Source organism: Paramisgurnus dabryanus, chromosome 6 (genome assembly GCF_030506205.2).
Source record: "Paramisgurnus dabryanus chromosome 6, PD_genome_1.1, whole genome shotgun sequence".
Lineage (NCBI taxonomy): Eukaryota > Metazoa > Chordata > Actinopteri > Cypriniformes > Cobitidae > Paramisgurnus > Paramisgurnus dabryanus.
The window spans coordinates 4,837,386-4,858,460 of record NC_133342.1 but is presented as its reverse complement, the minus strand read 5'-3'; the positions used below and the strand labels follow the sequence as shown (position 1 = coordinate 4,858,460).

At 35.4% G+C, this 21,075-nt stretch overlaps 2 protein-coding genes across 4 annotated transcripts; one reads left to right on the top strand and one right to left on the bottom strand.

Moving 5' to 3' along the window:
• The first annotated feature begins 280 nt into the window (after positions 1–280).
• LOC135744047 (tripartite motif-containing protein 16-like protein) lies at positions 281–10,044 on the top strand. Of its 3 annotated transcripts, XM_073814898.1 has the most exons (7): positions 281–2,004; positions 2,149–2,244; positions 2,330–2,563; positions 2,673–2,826; positions 2,981–3,040; positions 5,814–6,014; positions 6,124–6,291. In XM_073814898.1, exons 1-7 carry the CDS (start codon positions 1,417–1,419, stop codon positions 6,147–6,149), a joined length of 1,359 nt encoding a protein of 452 aa, XP_073670999.1. In that variant the 5' UTR covers positions 281–1,416; the 3' UTR covers positions 6,150–6,291. The 3 variants fall into 3 exon arrangements, with proteins under 3 accessions (XP_073670999.1, XP_065118071.1, XP_065118072.1); XM_065261999.2 differs by having other exon boundaries at positions 5,814–10,044; XM_065262000.2 differs by lacking the exon at positions 2,149–2,244 and having other exon boundaries at positions 5,814–10,044.
• On the bottom strand, positions 9,176–18,907 carry LOC135744055 (tripartite motif-containing protein 16-like). The gene is made up of 6 exons (XM_065262011.2): positions 16,992–18,907; positions 16,782–16,877; positions 11,475–11,708; positions 11,182–11,341; positions 11,039–11,077; positions 9,176–10,536 (listed from the first exon to the last, which is right to left on the bottom strand). Exons 1-6 carry the CDS (start codon positions 17,580–17,582, stop codon positions 10,007–10,009), a joined length of 1,650 nt encoding a protein of 549 aa, XP_065118083.1. The 5' UTR covers positions 17,583–18,907; the 3' UTR covers positions 9,176–10,006.
• Positions 18,908–21,075: the final 2,168 nt, after the last annotated feature.

The window sequence follows — 21,075 nt, the reverse complement described above, 5'->3', positions numbered from 1 at the left end:
AAAGCTAGAAAAACTGTTTCTCTTTTAAATGAGTTTAATATATGTTTGTAACGCCCTATTTTATTTTATTTTATTTTTTCTATTTTTATTTTTTGTAAGGTATGTGATATGTAAAAAATGTGATGTTATATGCACTTGCCCTTTTGTATAATTTCTGAATTTCAAAGATTTAATAAACTTGAAAAAAAAAAAAAGGACAAGATGGCAGAACCATGACACAAATCCCCTAATACCTCAAAAAGTTTTTTATATACTGACATAGCAACACTGTTGTACAAACAGATGTCAATGAGAAAATAAATACATCCACTATGTGACAGCATCATACAGACACATCTACATTTGTGTTTATCAAGCTGTTACATTCACCAGAATCTGCTGATAAATCAAGAGTCCAAAAATAAACACAAGACTGAATGAGAGACTCAGTTTAACCATCAATACAAAAATTTACTGAATAAAGCAACAAAATACAACAAAGTGCTGTAAGAAAAACATTCATACTGTACTAGAGCTAATATACAGTACTTGCTGTAGTATTTAGTATTTTTAGTTTCTAAAATTCCAGTGAATTTATAATAAACATTGCACAATAAATGTACACAGTGGGGTCACTGAATGTAACGCAATCCTGCATGTAAAAACTTCTACACAGTGAGATGCTGTTGTGCTGGAGGATATGTTGCATTTCCGTCTAACAGCTCGATGTCAATCAATATTGTCAAATACAAAAATAAATTAATTTCACAACTTTATATTCAAACAAGAACACCGTTTCTAAAGGCTTTGAATTACAAATAAATGCTAAATACATTTTGTAGAAAGTAAAGCTAAATTAAATATATTTTTGAATTTGAAAATATATTTAATTTAACCTTCATATATTAACATATATTTCAAAATGTATTTCAGGGGCAACAAATAAAAATCTACTTTTACAACCCATATGGCAAAAATATAAATTTTAGGTGTTTTTGCAGTTAAAAATATATTTCAAACCTGTTATGTTTACAAGTTGGTAATATACAAATATTTTCTCCAAATGCAACGTAAATATAAATGCTTTAAAATAATAATTTCTTTTTTAAATAAATTTCAAAATATAAAAAAATACATTTTTGCTAACATATTTCAAAATATATTAGTACATATTTTTTGGCCATTTGTGTCTATTTTGAAACATATTTAAAAATATACTTAAATGTTTTTGCCCAATGGGGTATAATATGATAAAAAAATGAACAATAAAATATATTTTCAGTTTGTAACACTGACACCTAGTGGACATTTGGTAAACGAGCACTAAACTACTTTGCTTGCGTTTCTCAAACTCAGAAACATTTATTGAGAATTGAAACCGAACCTTTAGTGTTTTTCCATTGTTATACGTGTCACTGTATTTGTGCAGTCAGTAAAATGGCAGAAGCGAATCTTTCAGTGTCTCAGGATCAGTTCATCTGTTCAATCTGTCTGGATCTACTGTCTGGATCTCCAGTGACCATTCCCTGTGGACACAGTTACTGTATGAGCTGTATTACAGACTGCTGGGATCATGATGATCAGAAGAGAGACTACAGCTGCCCTCAATGCAGACAGACCTTCACTACAAGACCTGATTTAGGGAAGAATGTGATGCTTGCTGATATGGTGGAGGACCTGAGGAGACTTCAGACTGATCGATCTGCTGTCAATGAAGCTGGACCTGAAGATGTGGAGTGTGACGTCTGTACTGAGAGAAAACACAAAGCTGTCAAGTCCTGTCTGGTGTGTCTTGAAACTTACTGTCAAACTCACTTTGAACAACATGAAGCTTTTCGGACAGGAAAAAGACACAAATTGATTGATGTGACAGGAAGACTTCAGGAGATGATCTGCCCTCAACATGACAAACTCTTTGAGGTTTACTGTCGCACTGATCAGAGATGTATTTGTTATCTGTGTGAGATGCATGAACACAAAAATCACGACACTGTATCAGCTGCAGCAGAGAGAACTGAGAAAGAGGTATGAACAAATACAAAATATATGATATAAGGCAGAAGTGAAGCATCAGCTTAGTGCCGCGTGGCCACATGAGGGCGCTCAAGAGCAGAAGAAATGATAGCTTGAGTGTACAGTTGAGTTATATGTTATTAATCTGTTGAATAGAGACTTCTGGAGGACAAGCAGGAAAAACTCCAGCAGAGAATCCAGAAGAGTCAGAAAAAGCTTCAGGAGCTGAGAGATGCTGTGGAGACTCATAAGGTGAGTTTTGATCAATAGAGAAACATAAATACTGGAAGAAATGTTTGAGATTGAGTTTAATGTTTCTCTCTGTGTGTCCTAACAGCAGCTTGCACAGACAGCAGTGGACGACACTGAGAGGATCTTTACTCAACTGATCCAAACCATTGAGAGAAGACGATCTGAGGTGACACAGCTGATCAGAGATCAGGAAAAGACTGCAGTGAGTGAAGCTGAAGGACTCTTGAAGCGACTGGAGCAGGAGATTGATGATCTGAGGAGGAGAGGCGCTGAGCTGGAGCAGCTTTCACACACAGATGATCACATCAGTTTCCTTCAGGTAACTCACACTGTACACTACAACATACATTACAATATATCTTGACTTCAATCAGATTGTATTGAGTGTTATTCATATTAGTTTTTGTCATTGTGTTGTGTTCATGTAGAGTTTTCTGTCTCTCTCATCATCTCCTGGATCTTCAGACAACTTCACTGTCACTTCTCTTCTCTCTTTTGATGATGTGAGGAAATCGGTCACTAAGCTGAAAGAAAAGATGGAGGATTTCTGTAAAGAAGAAATTAAAAAAATATCTGACAAAGGTAAAGAAACATCTCTATAACTAAGACTGGGATTTACTCAGAAATGAGTCTTACAGTAGCATCAAATATAACAGAAGAAATACAGAGCAGATTAAAAATGATGATGATTTTACATGAGATCATTAATCTAAAGATGTCTCTTTATTTTCTTTAGTTTCATTCATTATAATTATTCCCACCGATGAACCCAAGAACAGAGAGGATTTCCTACAGTGTAAGACTCATTATTATTTTCTCATTCATTACATGCACTATAACAGGACAAATGATGATCACGATTATTTTGCTCAAACTTTTGATCACGATTAAAAATCATGATTATTCTTTTAGTGAAGAACTTCTATTCACTTCAGTATTTTTATTACACTTTACAGCTATCAATTTATATTCCAATTAGAATAAAACTGGAATAAAAATTTTTTAAGCCCTTTGCTGCTCACGGGTGCCTATTGTGCACATATCCTTTTCTAACTTACATGATCCGCCATTGCCTCAAACAATGAAGTATGACCCTTTTTGGGAACTAACATAAACATTTCTGCACTTTTTTTCTTGTTGCTCTGCCATTATGTTTGTTCAAGGTGAATGACTGTAAATCTTGTGATGCCAACTTACTTCTACCATTACACAGGCCACGCTTACAAGTTAGCACACATTGCTTGATTCTAGACCATGTGATTTGTGCTTTGTCTTTAAACATTACTATTGTGACGGTTAGCATTAATTAATCGTGGGACGCACATATCGTTATCATGAAAAATATACGATTAATCGTGCAGCACTATAAAACATAATAACGCATTATCTGATAATAATCATTTAAAATAGACTCTTCATTACAAAATCATAAAGGAAAAGTTCACCAAAAAATCTAAATGATCCTCATGTTACTCTTTCTTCAGTTGAACACAATCTTCTTCATGCATTGAATTTGTTTCTGATAATAAATATCTTCGGAAGAGAAACGATAGGTTTGTGAGATGAAATCATTCATATTACGAGTTTATTTAGAGATTGATACATCATGTATTAATGTGTGTAAAGAACTACAATTTAATGTGCCACCACTCACCTAAAGGATTATTAGGAACACCTGTTCAATTTCTCATTAATGCAATTATCTAATCAACCAATCACATGGCAGTTGTTTCAATAAATTTAGGCATGTGGTCCTGGTCAAGACAATCTCCTGAACTCCAAACTGAATGTCAGAATGGAAAAGAAAGGTGATTTAAGCAATTTTGATCGTGGCATGGTTGTTGGTTCCAGACGGGCCGATCTGAGTATTTCACAATCTGCTCAGTTACTGGGATTTTCATGCACAACCATTTCTAGGGTTTATAAAGAATGGTATGAAAAGGGAAAAACATCCAGTATGTGGCAGTCCTGTGGGCGAAAATGCCTTGTTGATGCTAGAGGTCAGAGGTGAATGGGCCGACTGATTCAAGCTGATAGAAGAGCAACTTTGACTGAAATAACCACTCGTTACAACCGAGGTATGCAGCAAAGCATTTGTGAAGCCACAACACGCACAACCTTGAGGCGGATGGGCTACAACAGCAGAAGACCCCACCGGGTACCACTCATCTCCACTACAAATAGGAAAAAGAGGCTACAATTTGCACGAGCTCACCAAAATTGGACAGTTGAAGACTGAAAAATGTTGTCTGGTCGGATGAGTCTCGATTTCTGTTGAGACATTTAGATGGTAGAGTCAGAATTTGACATAAACAGAATGAGAACATGGATCCATCATGCCTTGTTATCACTGTGCAGGCTGGTGGTGGTGGTGGTGTAATGGTGTGGGGGATGTTTTCTTGTCACACTTTAGGCCCCTTAGTGCCAATTGGGCATCGTTTAAATGCCACGGCGTGCCTGAGCATTGTTTCTGACATGTCCATCCCTTTATGACCACCATGTACCCATCCTCTGATAGCTACTTCCAGCAGGATAATGCACCATGTCACAAAGCTTGAATCATTTCAAATTGGTTTCTTGAACATGACAATGAGTTCACTGTACTAAAATGTCCCCCACAGTCACCAGATCTCAACCCAATAGAGCATCTTTGGAATGTGGTGGAACGGGAGCTTCGTGCCCTGGATGTGCATCCCACAAATCTCCATCAACTGCAAGATGCCATCCTATCAATATGGGCCAACATTTCTAAAGAATGCTTTTAGCACCTTGTTGAATCAATGCCATGTAGAATTAAGGCAGTTCTGAAGGTGAAATGGGGTGAAACACAGTATTAGTATGGTGTTCCTAATAATCCTTTAGGTGAGTGTATTGTCCACCATTATTGTAGTTCTTTATGTAAGGAAACATCATTGACATGAATGAGTGTTTGGTCTGCATCAATCTTTATGGTCCGTGTCAAAGTACATTACATTACATTTAGCAAAAACTTGCATCCAAAGTAACTTATAAAAGTGAGGAACACAACAAAGTAAGATCCACATGAACATTGGTCAGTGTAATGTTCACTGTCCTGACTTCATCTCACTTCACCCGTACATCAATAAACCTTGGACACACATGATGACCCTGATGATGCTTCACTGCACTTGTTTGCATCACTTCAAACCACTGCACATAGATGATGCAGTCGTCTATCCATCACTATTTTCCTCTTGTCAGAGTCATTCAGATCTTTTCTGCTTCTAACAGATGAAACTAAAGAACTGACTTTTGTTATCATGTATAAAGTTCTGTCTCTCAGGCAGAACTTTGGGGTTAAGAATGTAGAAGGATGACATGACAACATCGCCCCTGAAGAACCATCCTACATAAGAAACTTCATTAAATCTCTTTTCCCCATAAACACTTGGTCCTGCTTATTATGTTACGTATTAGATGCAGTCTAATCCGTTGGCGAGCCCCGAAAGACCTTTACACTCAAATTAACAAATGAAAGATCATAGATAACATGAAACAAATATTATAAACTAATATAAATTAAAATATTATGTATTTATCTTCCTCAGATTTCAGTCTCTTCTCTCTGGATCCAAACACAGCATGTAGATGTATCAGTCTGTCTGAGGAGAACAGAGCGGCTACTATCGTTTACACAGATGAGCCGTATCCTCATCATCCAGACAGATTTGATTATTGGCCTCAGGTGTTGTGTAGAGAGAGTTTGTGTGGACGCTGTTACTGGGAGGTTGAGTGGAGTGGTGATGAAGGTGTGTTTATATCAGTGTCATATAAGAGCATCAGCAGGAAGGGAAGAGGTAATGAGTGTGAATTTGGATTTAATGATCAGTCCTGGTGTTTGTTCTGTTCTTCCTCTAGTTGTTCATTCTTTTACAATGAGATAAAGACAAAACTCAGTGTCGTCTCCAGTAAAATAGGAGTTTATGTGGATTACAGTGCAGGAATTTTGTCTTTCTACAGCGTCTCTGACACAATGACCCTCATCCACAGAGTCAACACCACATTCACTAAACCTCTCTATCCTGGGTTTGGAATAATTTGGGACTCAACAGTAAAATTATGTCCTCTAACATTAGAAAAGATTAATGTTCATTAGTATATATATACACAAGTGTTGTCTAAACGTGTTTATATCATTAAAAACAAATCAAAAGACAAATGATAATTCATAGCCTATACATTATATATTTTATTCTTAACGTTTTGAGATTTTCTGTCTAGATTGTCTGTCTAATTTTAGATTGTAGATGAAAACACATTGAGATGCATTAGATGTGGTTTGGATTTATCTGATGTTTATCTCTGTATGATTATCTGATAAATACAATCACTGTTCATGAGGAAGACAAACAATTACAGTATTTGTCCTGTATACATTCTGTGCTGCTGTCTATGGAAGCCCTCCCTGACACTCCGAGGGCGCCGCAATCCACTGACTGTTTTAAAAAAGGTCTTAAGACATTTCTTTTTAACAAAGCTTTTAGTTCTCTTTAGAGGTATTTTTAACTCTTTCTTCACATTTTTATTGTTTTTATCCTGTAGCACTTTGATGAAAAGTGCATTATAAATAAAATGTATTATTACATTACAACACAGTTCTTCAGAAGTTTTGTTTCTGTGTTTCAGTTATAACTTCAACTTTTGATGAACTATTTGACTGTAAATCTTTGTCTTTAGATATCTGTTCATTTATATGAAGTTAATCTCTGGATTTGACTCTTGAGAAGGGGTTTTAACAAAGTGGTATGACATCTTACACACAAAAGTCATTGGCTCATGCCAATATGTTTAGTGAGTTATGTTTAGTTGACCAGAGTGACTTTCCTTATTTTATTGTGTGTACTTTTTCAGGTAACAGACAATAATGTGTGAAAGGAATCAAGAGCTATAGGACATCTTGATGCTTTTTAACAAGGGATTGCATGATCACAATATTTAAAATGGAAATGCATCATATTTTGAGTGTTTTATTTAATAAACACATTATTTGTCTGAGTCATGGTGTGAGCGGTGTGCCTCTTCTTTATATTTAATCTGTTTTTGTAAATCTTTTTTAATGTAGTCATTTTGAATAAACAGTCTAAGTCTATGAGACATATCTAGACATATCACCAATTAAAATTATTCAAAGGACCATAGTCAATTATTCCTCTTATATCAGAGTTACCACAGACATTGATCTGGTGTTTATTTTAGGACATTAGTCAGGTCAGGTGTGTGTTTTAAAAAAAAGCACACCCATGAAAAATTTCTCAACCAATCAGAATAAAACCCTATGGTATAATTAAATATGATACATCTAAATTATGAATGTTATGCAGTTTTTGGTGTCACTACAAGATGTGTGGATCCAGGGCTAAAATGTCTGTTTCTAGGTGCCAGAAGTTGGTTGACTTCATTTGACAAAGATGTGTAGCTGTTATAAACAACAATGATTAAGTAACTAAATATTAGTAATTCAATAGTTTAAAGTTAAGTTAAATCTTAAAAAAGTCTTAAAAAATAATATGGAAATACATTTTTTAAATGTTTGCACTTTATTCATTGTTATTAGTACACTTCTATTATTTTGAACATAACTGTGTGTCACATAGCAGGGGCCACATTTTATGCTGCATAGAAATGATCCTAAATTTGATCTCATGATCATTTCTCAAAATTCCTATGTGTGATTCTTAGAACAAACATACACACAGAAAACATGCGAACCCCTTTCTTTCAGATGTGATATCTATCAATCTTAAATTATCTTGAACTTGAGTAGTTTCAGATCTCTGCCTTTAACACTCTGGGGTTGTGTGTGGCGCGGGTGCAGCAAACTCTTTATTTTTCAGTCACTCTGCAAAGAGACGACACACCAGACAGGACTTCAAAGCTTTAGCTGTAGCCAGAGTTGTCTATTGCCAGGTATGACACTGTAACTTTTGCAACCATTAATCATTTTAAATAACTGGAATTGAATCATATTCTGTATGATATTCTTGAAGTTTGAAGCTGGAACCTGCCTGGTATAATAAATCGTTACATTTGATTCATTTAAATTCATCAGAAATTGTTATTTCCAGTAGATAAGCAGGAGTCTGGTATTACTGCAAAATAAGTATGTCAGGTTAAGATCATACTAGAGTTAAAACTAAGAATTTATAAATAATCAAATATCTAAATTATGATCTACAGATAATTGGTATGCAATTAATTTCTATTATATTAAACTGGAGTCAGATTATAATTTAAACACAGAGGTCAAAGAAATTAATTGAAACTTACAGTAATAAATGAATTATTCTTATAGAAGCGCTAAGACACGAAAGAACACGAGCTCCCTTCACCCACGCCATTGGATACCATCGTTGGGTGGCTCCTTAAACCAGACTTTAATAAATACCATGTGAATTGTGTATAAACTGTTTTGCTCAACAGCTTATTGATATCACTGCATTTTTACACAAATCCTCTAATGCCTCGAAAAGTTGTTTTTAATACTGACATAGCAACACTGTTGTACAAACAGATGTCAATGAGAAAATAAAAACATTCACTATGTGACAGCATCATACAGACACATCTACATTTGTGTTTATCCAGCTGTTAACAAGGCACATTGAAGCAGCTGACCATACTAATCTTATCATATTAGTGGATTTTATTAGACAAAAAAACATTGTTGATAGAACTGAAAATACTAACAACACAAATTGGTCTGATATATAAATATTGTAAATCAATGCATTTATTGACTATTCATTAAGAAAAATCACAGCTCTTTGTCTCTAACTCAATGTATTTCAATGTTTTAACTGAAGTGAAGCAAATGTGGCGTTGCGGTGACACGAGTTCCTTAAAAGGACATTGGCCCCACCAAGAAATGTTTTTGTAGTTTTTGTGGTTCTGCTGGTCTTTTTTCTCCTCCTCATCTTCCTTTAGTGATTCTGTTTATCTACAGCAGGTGTTTATCATTAATGGTCAATCATCACTTCATTGATCTCTTCATTATCTCTTTAACTTCATCACATCTTCAACCCAACCACACTTTTTGCCAGGTTATCATAGATGTAGAAAATATTGTTTATGGCAAGTTGTATATTTTTCATTGGCTCAAGTATAAAATATAGATGTGAACCATTACCCTAAAGATTTTTATTTAGATGAAAAAGAAACATTTCTTTAGTGAATGAAAACCTTTGTGTAGTAGAGAGTAAAACTTTTTTAGTTGAATGAACAAAATGCAAGTTGTGTCAACTTAAAAAAAAAACTAAACACAAAATCCTACAAAGGTGTACTTAATTATGTGTAGTGCCCCAGCTAGTGACCATTTTATCTGACAGTGTGCTCTATGTGCTACTGGTAAGAATGGATTTGGGTATTTTATGATTTCTGCACCCATCTTTAAAATAGTAACTGTACTGTCATTATTGTGGTTCACGTTACTGTAATACAGTAATACCTGAAAATAACAATGCAAATGTCTTAAAGGTTTTATTGTACTTGGATATTTTATGTAAGTGATGTGCAATTCAGACATGAATACACCTCAGTGATGGTTTTTAAACATATTGTTAGAAATGTTTAGTATAAACTCACCGTTGCATTATATATTTTAAATTAAACTTATGTCAAACTAAATGTCCAAATTAAATGTGTGTCTAAATTGCTGATTAGAAAATTAAAAGACTTATTATTTCTTTGTTGTTGATTCATCATGTGCAGACTTCAAATATGAAAATTATTTATACTCTCTGTATCATCTTATTGTTAGATCACACAGTTTCACTGATCCACGATAAACATAAAACCCAGGATAGAGAGGTTTAGTGAATGTGGTGTTGACTCTGTGGATGAGGGTCATTGTGTCAGAGACGCTGTAGAAGGACAGAGATCCTGAACTGTGATCCACATAAACTCCTATTCTAGAAGATCTGAACACTACAGGGAGTTTAGTCGCAATGTTATTGTGCCTGAATGAACAACTGGAGCCACAGCAGCACAAACTCCAGGACTGATCATTATATCCAAACACACACTCATAACCCCGTCCCTTCCTGCTGATGCTCTTATATGACACTGATATAAACACATCATCACTCCACTCAACCTCCCAGTAACAGCGTCCACTCAAACTCTCACTACACAACACCTGAAAACAACCATCAAATCTGTCTGGATGATGAGGATACGGCTGGACTGTGTCAGTTTTAGTAATCACTCTGTTCCCCTCAGACAGACAGAGAGGTTTATGTGCTGTGTTTGGATCTGCAGTGAAGTGATGATAATCTGATGGAGACAAATCAAAAACATCATTTAAATGTAAAATTATGCATTTCGAAAATTCAAATAAAACTTCAAGTCTTATTTATTTTAGTTTTTGAGGACTGTCAATGTGTTAAGAAGTGAACAGAGATAATTTACAGTATAGACAGAATCTAATCTGATTGTTTTACTGTTATATTCATCATAATCCTGTGTGGGTGTAAAAGGTTTGTGAAAGTACCTCTGTTCGGTAAGTGTACACTTAAAAATATATTTTGTTATAATTCAATAAGTGTTAAGAATCTTTGTTTATAGAAAAACTTAATGGCTTATGAAATTTGATTTATGAACTGCTATTTGATCTCACAGTTATGCTTCATTGTGGGCCAACGCAGTTGTTTATTTTCTGTTTATTCTGCACATTCAGATTCATGAGTGTCTGTAGAGGAGTTTAAAATGACTGAAATACAGATTATCACTGTTCATGTCTTTATCAGCATCAGTGTGTTTATTTGTTAAGACTCACATTTTAGGAACTGCTCCCTGGTCTCAGGATCAGGAATAACTATGTTGAAAAAATATTCATTCAGAATCAGTGAGTGATATTCTCTCGATTTCTACAAAATATAATATTATTTTTACATGATGTGAGAGAAATAAGTGCTTTACCTTTGTCAAATATCTTCTCTATCTCTTCTCTACAGAAATCCTCCAGTTTCTCTCTCAGATGAGACACAGATTTTCCTACATCATCAAAAGAGATGAGAGAGCTGACAGTGATGCTGAGTGAGTCTGAAGATCCAGGAGGAACAGAGAGAGACTGAAAACTCTACACAAACACAAAGACAAACAACACAAACATAAACTGATGACACTGAAACATTTCATAGAAAATATAATCTCAGTAAAACATGCTCTTCACTTCCTAAAGATCACTGTTGTGTTTTTCAGATCTCTGTTACCTGGAGGAAATGGATGTGATCATCTGTGTGTGAAAGTTGCTCCAGCTCAGCGTCTCTCCTCCTCAGATCATCAATCTCCTGCTCCAGTCGCTTCAAGAGTCCTTCAGCTTTACTCACTGCAGTCTTTTCCTGATCTCTGATCAGCTGTATCACCTCAGATTGTCTTCTCTCAATGGTTTGGATCAGTTGAGTAAAGATCCTCTCAGTGTCGTCCACTGCTGTCTGTGCAGAGCGCTGTTAGGACACACAGAGAGAGGAGCATTAGAATTGTAAGGACCCACCCACTGGCCCAACGAAGGTATCCAATGGCGTGGTGAAGGGATCACGTGTTCTTTCCGTCCGTAGCCCTTCTAGAAGAATAATTCCATTTATTTAATTTATTTCTTTGACCTCTGTGTTTAAATTATAATCTGACTCAAATCTAATATAGTAAGAATTTAGTTATATAATCTTAATTATTCGTTCATTAGGGACCCGATATCGCACAGGATATATGGCGGCCGTTGTGTATATCTCATGGACACAAAATTGTCAGTCTGATCTTAGTCAGAGGTTGCCGTATGGAGGTAATAATGATGCCAATATTATTGAAAATGGACAGAGTAAAAGTCACAAATAGATATTACAACTTGTAAACACAAAACGCAATCTACAAATAGATTAAAATTCCACAAACACAGTCCTCGTGATCCGCAAATGTAAAACAAGATCTACGAATCGACTTTGTGATCCACAAATATAAAGCATGATTTACAAAAAGAAATCAGTGACTTGTACTTGAAAACCAGAATTTGAATGAATGTAAAGTGACTTCTTTGCAGATGAATATCATTTTCTATTTGTAGATTGTGTCACATTTGTTTTCAGAATTCTGACACTATTGTTTCGCTTTTGTGACAAAATAATGCCATAATCGTTGAAAATGAAGAGACTTCAATTTGTAAACACGAAACAAATCTGCAAATAGGTTCCAAATCTGCAAACAAACTCCTCATGATCCGCAAATGTAAAACGAGATCTACAAATATATAAAAATCCACGAACAGACTCTTCATGACATACAAATATAAAATGCGATTTACAAATAGATTTAAAATCCGCAAACCAACTCTTTCTGATTCACAAATAGAAATCATCGACTTGTACTTGACAAACAGAATTTAAATGAATGCAAAGCGATTTGTCTGCGCATGAGGGTCATTATTTGTTTGTAGATTGTGTTGCATTTGTTTTCAGAATTTTGGCACAACTGTTTTGCTGTTTTCCATTTAAAAAATCTACAAATGCCCTCCTCACAATTTGCAAACAAACACAGTCTAACTTGTATTTTCCAACCATTGTAAAAAGACATTCTTACACATTCTGTGCAAAGTTCAGCATGCAAGTGTTGAATCTGTGTTTGCAGATCACAGGGCATTCACGAATCCTTCTGCACAAGTCTACAGATCTTTTTGGCACTATCTTTCCGCAGAGTTTGTCACTGCGATCCACGCGTGTAGTCAGCCAATCAGGGGTATTGCTTCAAAGTGATGCCACGCCCCCTCAATAAGCTCTTTTCAAAATAAAAGCTGGGCTCACTGCCATTTACCATTGCCGGTGTTACAGCGCTGAAAGGCGGCCAGACCGGGTTATCGATATTATATTAATGATATTAAAGCATTTATGTATAGCATGGCAAATATGTAGCATTAACGTGAACTAGAACAACCCCTCGTTTAAGTTATTATCAGTGCCTGACAATTCAGCCGGTTGACTGTATGCAAGTCTATTATTTTTCCATGAAATTGCTTTTGTGAACAACAAATCCGTGTTGGAAATAACATAGCTAGCAAGCGGCGTGCAGCTAATGTAGTGTGTGTTCACAACTAAGCATTACCTCCGGCTGGTGCTCAGTGTTTTTAGTTCAGGAGGTTTCCACCGGGAGGCAAATTAACACCGAGGTCATTAAATCGTTAAAAACACTGCATGAAGCGGTTTTATCCTTAAAACATCAGTGTCTCTTCAACGAACATTTGCCGAGCGTCAGCGAGCCAGCTGGATGGAGTGGAGCTGCTAAGGTGACGCAGCTAAAATAAAGCAAGCGGTTTGCAACGATAATATTGGATGTAACTTGCCGTAATTAACAAAAACATGAGCCTTATTTGACAGCAGCATTAATTGAACTATTTGACCATATGCATTTGATATACATACCGTGACCGGAAGTCACTTACAAATCGCGCTGTTATTAGAAACATTTAACTGTTTCCAGACTGAGCATGAAGACAAACAAGCACAAGCCGTTTATAAAAGCAGCTGCCTGTCAGCGTGTACGGAATGAAGTCAAAACGGTCTCGGTTTTTAGACCGGCAGTCTGCCTGTGCCATTCCACCCTAATCCGGACTGCAAATTACATGTTAATATTATATCCACCACCACCATTTACAATCTGTTCTGCTTTTAACAGCTCAAAGCTTTCTCTGTAGCTTTCGAGTCCGTTGTAGGCTACAGGTAAATTTTGCAGTTGTTTTAGTTAACTTTGCAGCGCATTTTATTGTCGGAAATGGTCCTGGGCCGGGTTTGTTGGTACTAGCAAATTGATAAATGGTTCCTACCTATTGCTGCTATAATTCATCAAAAACATTTTTTGAAGGGAAATGGCATCTAATTAAAGAAACCAAATAAATATTTACAGTACAATGCAATAATCCATAATAATAAATAAACATAGATAATAAAAACAAATAATAATAATAATTATCTAAACTATAATATACAAGGCAGAAGGCATTTCGCGGTGGGACCTAACTAAATACGGAAAATAATCCTTAATGACACACTACATTAGCTGCACGCCGCTTGCTAGCTATGTTATTTCCAACACGGATTTGTGGTTCACAAAAGCAATTTCATGGAAAAATAATAGACTTGCATACAGTCAACCGGCTGAATTGTCAGGCACTGATAATAACTTAAACGAGGGGTTGTTCTAGTTCACGTTAATGCTACATATTTGCCATGCTATACATAAATGCTTTAATATCATTAATATAATATCGATAACCCGGTCTGGCCGCCTTTCAGCGCTGTAACACCGGCAACGGTAAATGGCAGTGGGCCCAGCTTTTATTTTGAAAAGAGCTTATTGAGGGGGCGGGGCATCACTTTGAAGCAATACCCCTGATTGGCTGACTACACGCGTGGATCGCAGTGACAAACTCTGTGGAAAGATAGTGCCAAAAAGATCTGTAGACTTGTGCAGAAGGATTCGTGAATGCCCTGTGATCTGCAAACACAGATTCAACACTTGCATGCTGAACTTTGCACAGAATGTGTAAGAATGTCTTTTTACAATGGTTGGAAAATACAAGTTAGACTGTGTTTGTTTGCAAATTGTGAGGAGGGCATTTGTAGATTTTTTTAATGGAAAACAGCGAAACAGTTGTGCCAAAATTCTGAAAACAAATGCAACACAATCTACAAACAAATAATGACCCTCATGCGCAGACAAATCGCTTTGCATTCATTTAAATTCTGTTTGTCAAGTACAAGTCGATGATTTCTATTTGTGAATCAGAAAGAGTTGGTTTGCGGATTTTAAATCTATTTGTAAATCGCATTTTATATTTGTATGTCATGAAGAGTCTGTTCGTGGATTTTTATATATTTGTAGATCTCGTTTTACATTTGCGGATCATGAGGAGTTTGTTTGCAGATTTGGAACCTATTTGCAGATTTGTTTCGTGTTTACAAATTGAAGTCTCTTCATTTTCAACGATTATGGCATTATTTTGTCACAAAAGCGAAACAATAGTGTCAGAATTCTGAAAACAAATGTGACACAATCTACAAATAGAAAATGATATTCATCTGCAAAGAAGTCACTTTACATTCATTCAAATTCTGGTTTTCAAGTACAAGTCACTGATTTCTTTTTGTAAATCATGCTTTATATTTGTGGATCACAAAGTCGATTCGTAGATCTTGTTTTACATTTGCGGATCACGAGGACTGTGTTTGTGGAATTTTAATCTATTTGTAGATTGCGTTTTGTGTTTACAAGTTGTAATATCTATTTGTGACTTTTACTCTGTCCATTTTCAATAATATTGGCATCATATTACCCACATATTGCCGGGCAAACTAATACTTTTACGTCTGGCCGCTCCATGCTTGCTCCGATCATAAAAATAGTTACTTTAGTCACTCTCATGCAACTTGCTAAGGCAGGTGATAGACATAAATCTGAAAGTCTTGATGAATGTGCCCCATGCTCCATTCAACATCAAAACACCAGTGTGAACATATTCTGACAGAATAATCTTGCGGTAATACCAGACTCCTTCTAATCTACTGGTCATAACAATTAGTGAAAGAATTAAAATAAATCAATACAATTTCTGAAGAACTTAGATGAATCAAATGTAACAATTTATTATACCAGGCAGGTTTCAGCTTCAAACATAAATTAAAGAATATCATACAGAATATGATTCAATTCCAATTAATTAAAATGATCAACAGTTGCAAAAGTTACAAAGTCATACCTGACAATAGGCACTCTCGCTACAGAGTACTTCCATCATGAATATAATACACCCAAAATGGTGTAGGAAGATTCTTGTTAAAGATTTCTTCCATGTTGTTTTAAGACACACATAGTGTGGGAGCTTTTGAACAGAATGCCTCCATAATGTTTGAATACACACACCCAAAGTGTGGGGAAGATTCTTGCTAAAGAATACTTCCCAGATTCTCTTGCCAAGCCACCTTATATACACAGAATGAGACAAAGAATAATAAAATCTCAAAGCAGAATTTGGTTGGTCGGTTCTCGTGACCTGAAGAGGAGCACCAAATGGGACTGTTAACCATCTGTAATCTAGATCTCCTCATGAGGTGATACCCATCAAAGGAGTACAGATGTGTTAAATTCTAAATTTTGATACACTTTCTCTTAGAATTATAGAAATTAGACCTTTTTAACCATCGCACCATCACCTTTAAAACGACACCAAACATGAAGATGAAACCTTTGTAGCATCACAACATAGAATGAATATGACATTACATAGATTCAATAGACCTTTAGTGAACTGGAATTTGGGAGAGGAAGACAGAGAGGTTGAGTCCTGGTTATTAGCACCACCTGGGGATTGTATTGCTTTATGAGTATCTCCACAAGCAAACCCAATGCTGATCTCTTGAACAGCTACTATAGGAATCAGCAGCATTCACTCAGCTCTTACTGGTACATCACACAGTCTGTTAGAGTCTGAAACAGATCTGAAACAGCAGACAGCAGTTGTTCTTCTGATCAAAACTCACCTTATGAGTCTCCACAGCATCTCTCAGCTCCTGAAGCTTCTTCTGGCTCTCCTGGATTCTCTGCTGGTATTTTCTCTGCGTCTCCTTCAGTTCTTTCTGTTGAATGTGGGAATAATAATTAAGAGATAAAATGTACATTAGAGTGATTTTTTACCAGTTTAACTCAGATCTGATCACATTAACACATCACTCAGTGTTTTCATCTCTTACCTGTTTCTCAGTCCTCTCTGCTGCAGCTGATACAGTCTTATGTTCATTGTGTTCATCCACCATACACAGATAACATATACAGAGCTGATCAGTTTTACAGTAAATCTCTAAAAGTTTCTCATGTTGAGGGCAGATCATCTGCTGAAGTCGTCCAGTGGCGTCTATCAGGTTGTGTCTTTTCCCTTTGAAGAATTTCTCATGTTGTTCAAGATGATTTTGACAGTAAGAGTTCAGACACACCAGACAGGACTTGACAGCTTTGTGTTTTCTCTCAGTACAGACGTCACACTTCACATCTCCAGCTTCAGCATAACAGTGATCAGGACGAGCAGCTTGTAATTTTGTCTTCTTCAGTTTCTCCACAACTTCAGCCAGCATGGTGTTTTTACCTAAAACAGGTCTTGTAGTGAAGGTCTGTCTGCACTGAGGGCAGCTGTAGTCTCTCTTCTGATCATCTTGATCCCAGCAGTCTGTAATACAGCTCATACAGTAACTGTGTCCACAGGGAATGGTCACTGGATCCTTCAGTAGATCCAGACAGATTGAACAGATGAACTGATCCTGAACCACTGAAATACTGGCTTCTGCCATTTTACTGTATGTACTCACAGAAAGAAAGACGACACACAGAACAGCCCAACAGTTTCAGTTTCCCTGAACTCATGAACTTCCTGGTTGTGTTTATAACACGTGTGCAAACAGGTGTGTCAGGCATATAATAAACAAGTCCACTAGATGTCAGTCTCATACAGAAAGTCACAGTCTGAATAACAGTGAAAATGATCTGCCTTGATGTATGAATATAAAGACATGATGACAGATTTGTCATTTTTGTGCTATAAGAAACCTTTCATTATACGGTAGAGATCCTAAGGTGTAAGGACTTTCTCGTTTTGTATACCCTACTTTTTCTTTATTAATTCATGATAAAGCAATAAAAGTCATCAATAATATATTTCTGGATTTTATCTGGAGATATAGGCCTCACAAATAAAATAAAAACATTTACTTTCTAATCCCAAGGTGGCCTTGACTTTTTAGATTTTGCAGATACAGTAAATACATTTAAAGTAAACTAACTAAAAATATGTCTTTGTCCCAATGTTTTTTTACAAATAGCATTTTAACAAACTTTGTGTCTTGTCTTTCTTATTGAAATGTAATTATCTGCCTAGTAAACTACCTATCCCCCATCTAACTTTCATCAACATTGCCTTCTTTCAAGGAAATTGTGCTATGTACATAACTTTACTATAACTATAAAGAGCAAATCTCTTTTCTTTTCTAGATGGTTTAATAATAAGTTCAATTGTATTTTATCTTTGTTTGATGATTTTAGTAATATTTTAACATATCTTTCCAGTCTTATTAAATGAATATAAATCTTTGATTAAAGCTATCCCAACAGGATTAGTACAATTAGTTAGTAATCATTTAAAATTTAATACAGGTAATAGTGGTTAACCCACCTTATGTCTGGATGAAATCAACCTTTTAGACTGGAAATGTAACAATAGATAAATTAGAGTCTTTTAATTGATAAGGTAAATTACTTCTGGTAAATTCTATTGGGGTTCATTTGACTCAAATGCAAGGGCGTAGGAACCGGGGGGATTTGAAAAATATTTGATTTTGAAATCTTTAACTCGCGTGCTTTTATTTTGAAAGCGCAATTTTCACCGGCCCGCCCCACCCCCTCAACGGCTGGTGGGGTCAGCCATAGAAAAACAGTGGGGTCTGAAGCTGGCATCAGGTCGTCTGAGGTTAATATGAAGAGACAGCAGCAGCTCAGTTTAAATGATTTCTTGGTAACACTTTATTTTACGACCCGCAAAGTACCGGGTAATTAAACCGAATTTACAGCGTACCTATTTGTAACAACAGGGTACCTCTACAGTACGTACTTGTAGGTATAAGGGAATAATATTTTAAGTTTGGGGTAATAAGGGGGTAAGAATATGAAGAATTATAAATGATTTATACTCAAAGTATTTTATAACTACATGGTACCTATTGTAATATTACGTGGTATGTATGACTTAGTCAAGTCTATGGGGAAATTATGTTTTATTTCTTTATTTTATTTTATTGTGAATTTTTCATTTTGACTACTGAATGTTGATACAGTCGATGTCTACGAGTCACATCGGCAAATAAATACAACAGCACCTCACTTTTATTTTAGTAGCCTATATTACTTGCTTTTAATAACAAAAGTCCAACTGATTTAATGTGGTTATCTTTCTTTTAAGGTAAGTACAATAAAAATAGCAACTTATTCCCTATTTACCAGGAAACTCTTACATTTGCGGACATATTTGAAGTGGTGCTTTGCAATTTATTTACTTTTATTTCAAATTACACAATAATGACCACAAAGCAGCACGCTATTTGTTTATTTTTAATAGGTCCCATACGGAAATGTAATATATGTGAATATATGAAATATCCCTATATGAAATATATGGTAATATAAAGTAGAAACATATATGTACATATATGTACAACCATATATGACACCTATTCGAAAATGGAACAATTTCATATATTGACATATATGTCTATCCCATACAAATATATGTCTATGTGTGCAAAAAACATACATAGACATATATGTCATCTATATAATTATTTATATATGTGACATACATGACTTCACATATATGGCTAATATATGTTGCATACATATACTTATCATATATCATAAAATAATTAAATTTGAACTGTGGTTTTTATTTACTTTTTGCATGTTTCAGACCACAGGTAGGACATACAACCCATTCACACAACTTAACACACAAACACAATTTATTATTTGTAATGTACCTGATGAGTCCAGTCGGGCCTCGAACCCGGGTCCTCCCGTTGAAAGTCGCCTCCACTATCCACTGATCCACCCGGCAGTTGGATGGGAGGGGCTAACAACTTAAGCTATTTGTGTGTTACTGAAGTAGGCGCTGTTTAGCTTGTATTTTACAGTGTTCGTTTTTTATTCCTCCTGTTTTTATTTTATGCAGGGGTACACAGTGCAAATTTAACCCTTTGTGCATTGTTCAAATTTAATACATCCACTAAATTAAACATCTGTAAAAATGTATCAGATTATTTTTTCACTTTTTTTGCATACATTTGTTAGTCAGTACTGATCAAAACTATCAAATTTTTACAAATTTTACATGATTTTAACTCTTTAATTGCCAAGTTCATAAGTGGATTTGGGGAAAATCTAAATGACAAATTTTCAATACAAAAAGTGATTGTAGACTGGATTTTTTAACCTTTTTCGCAGTCTTGGGCATGTCAAATATAAAGTATAAACATTTTGATTATTGTTTTCTTTCTCATTTATTGTTAGTGGCTGTTTTTGCCCCATTGACTTCCATTATAACCACATTTTTTGATTGCAGAGCAATGACACCTTGTTATCATGCATTTTTGAATGTTGGTGGTTTTTACTTTTGCAAAGAGGTCAAATTTGTCATTTTTACTGTTGATCACCATGTGGCACCATTAACCCTTTAGTAGACCTGTGCTGTGCAGAGCTTAATTTCTAGCTTGTACATTGAGTAATATGGGGGGCGGTTTCCCGGACAGGGATTATCTTAATCCAGGACTAGGCCTTAGTTTAATTAGGAAATATAACTAGTTTTAACAAACATGCCATACTAAAAACATTACCTGTATGCATTTTGAGGCAAAACAAAGGGCCCTGATGTAAGATATGTCAGTGCAAGTTGTTTTCAGTTAAAATGTTTCTTAAAAATGTTTTAGTCTAGGACTAGTCTAATCCCTGTCCAGGAAACCGCCCCATGGAGTATAACTCCATAATAAAAGTATAGTATTGTGTGTGTATTTGTGTACATACGTGCATGTGAGTGTGTTTTAAAATCATCCTGATCCAGTAATAGGCTACTTTATGACTTTATGATCTGGTAAATTGACACAATCACATGAATTTTTGCAGTGTTTATCGCATATTAAGACAGAAAAGAGACTGCTTTCATCTCTAATGAATATAACCATATAATAACCATGTTTTCTGCAGGTTGATTTAGCCTATTATAACTAAAACTATAGTGTACAA

What these genes read in the sequence shown, in the direction of transcription:
- LOC135744047 (XM_065261999.2), top strand. Translation starts at nt 1,417, where the DNA reads ATGGCAGAAGCGAATCTTTCAGTGTCTCAGGATCAGTTCATCTGTTCA. An exon ending in CAGAGAGAACTGAGAAAGAG is followed by an intron (nt 2,005 to 2,148) that starts GTATGAACAAAT and finishes TCTGTTGAATAG; the next exon opens with AGACTTCTGGAGGACAAGCA. An exon ending in ATGCTGTGGAGACTCATAAG is followed by an intron (nt 2,245 to 2,329) that starts GTGAGTTTTGAT and finishes GTGTCCTAACAG; the next exon opens with CAGCTTGCACAGACAGCAGT.
- LOC135744055 (XM_065262011.2), bottom strand. Translation starts at nt 17,582, where the DNA reads ATGGCAGAAGCCAGTATTTCAGTGGTTCAGGATCAGTTCATCTGTTCA. An exon ending in CAGAGAGGACTGAGAAACAG is followed by an intron (nt 16,878 to 16,991) that starts GTAAGAGATGAA and finishes CACATTCAACAG; the next exon opens with AAAGAACTGAAGGAGACGCA. An exon ending in AGAGAAGATATTTGACAAAG is followed by an intron (nt 11,078 to 11,181) that starts GTAAAGCACTTA and finishes TTTTCAACATAG; the next exon opens with TTATTCCTGATCCTGAGACC.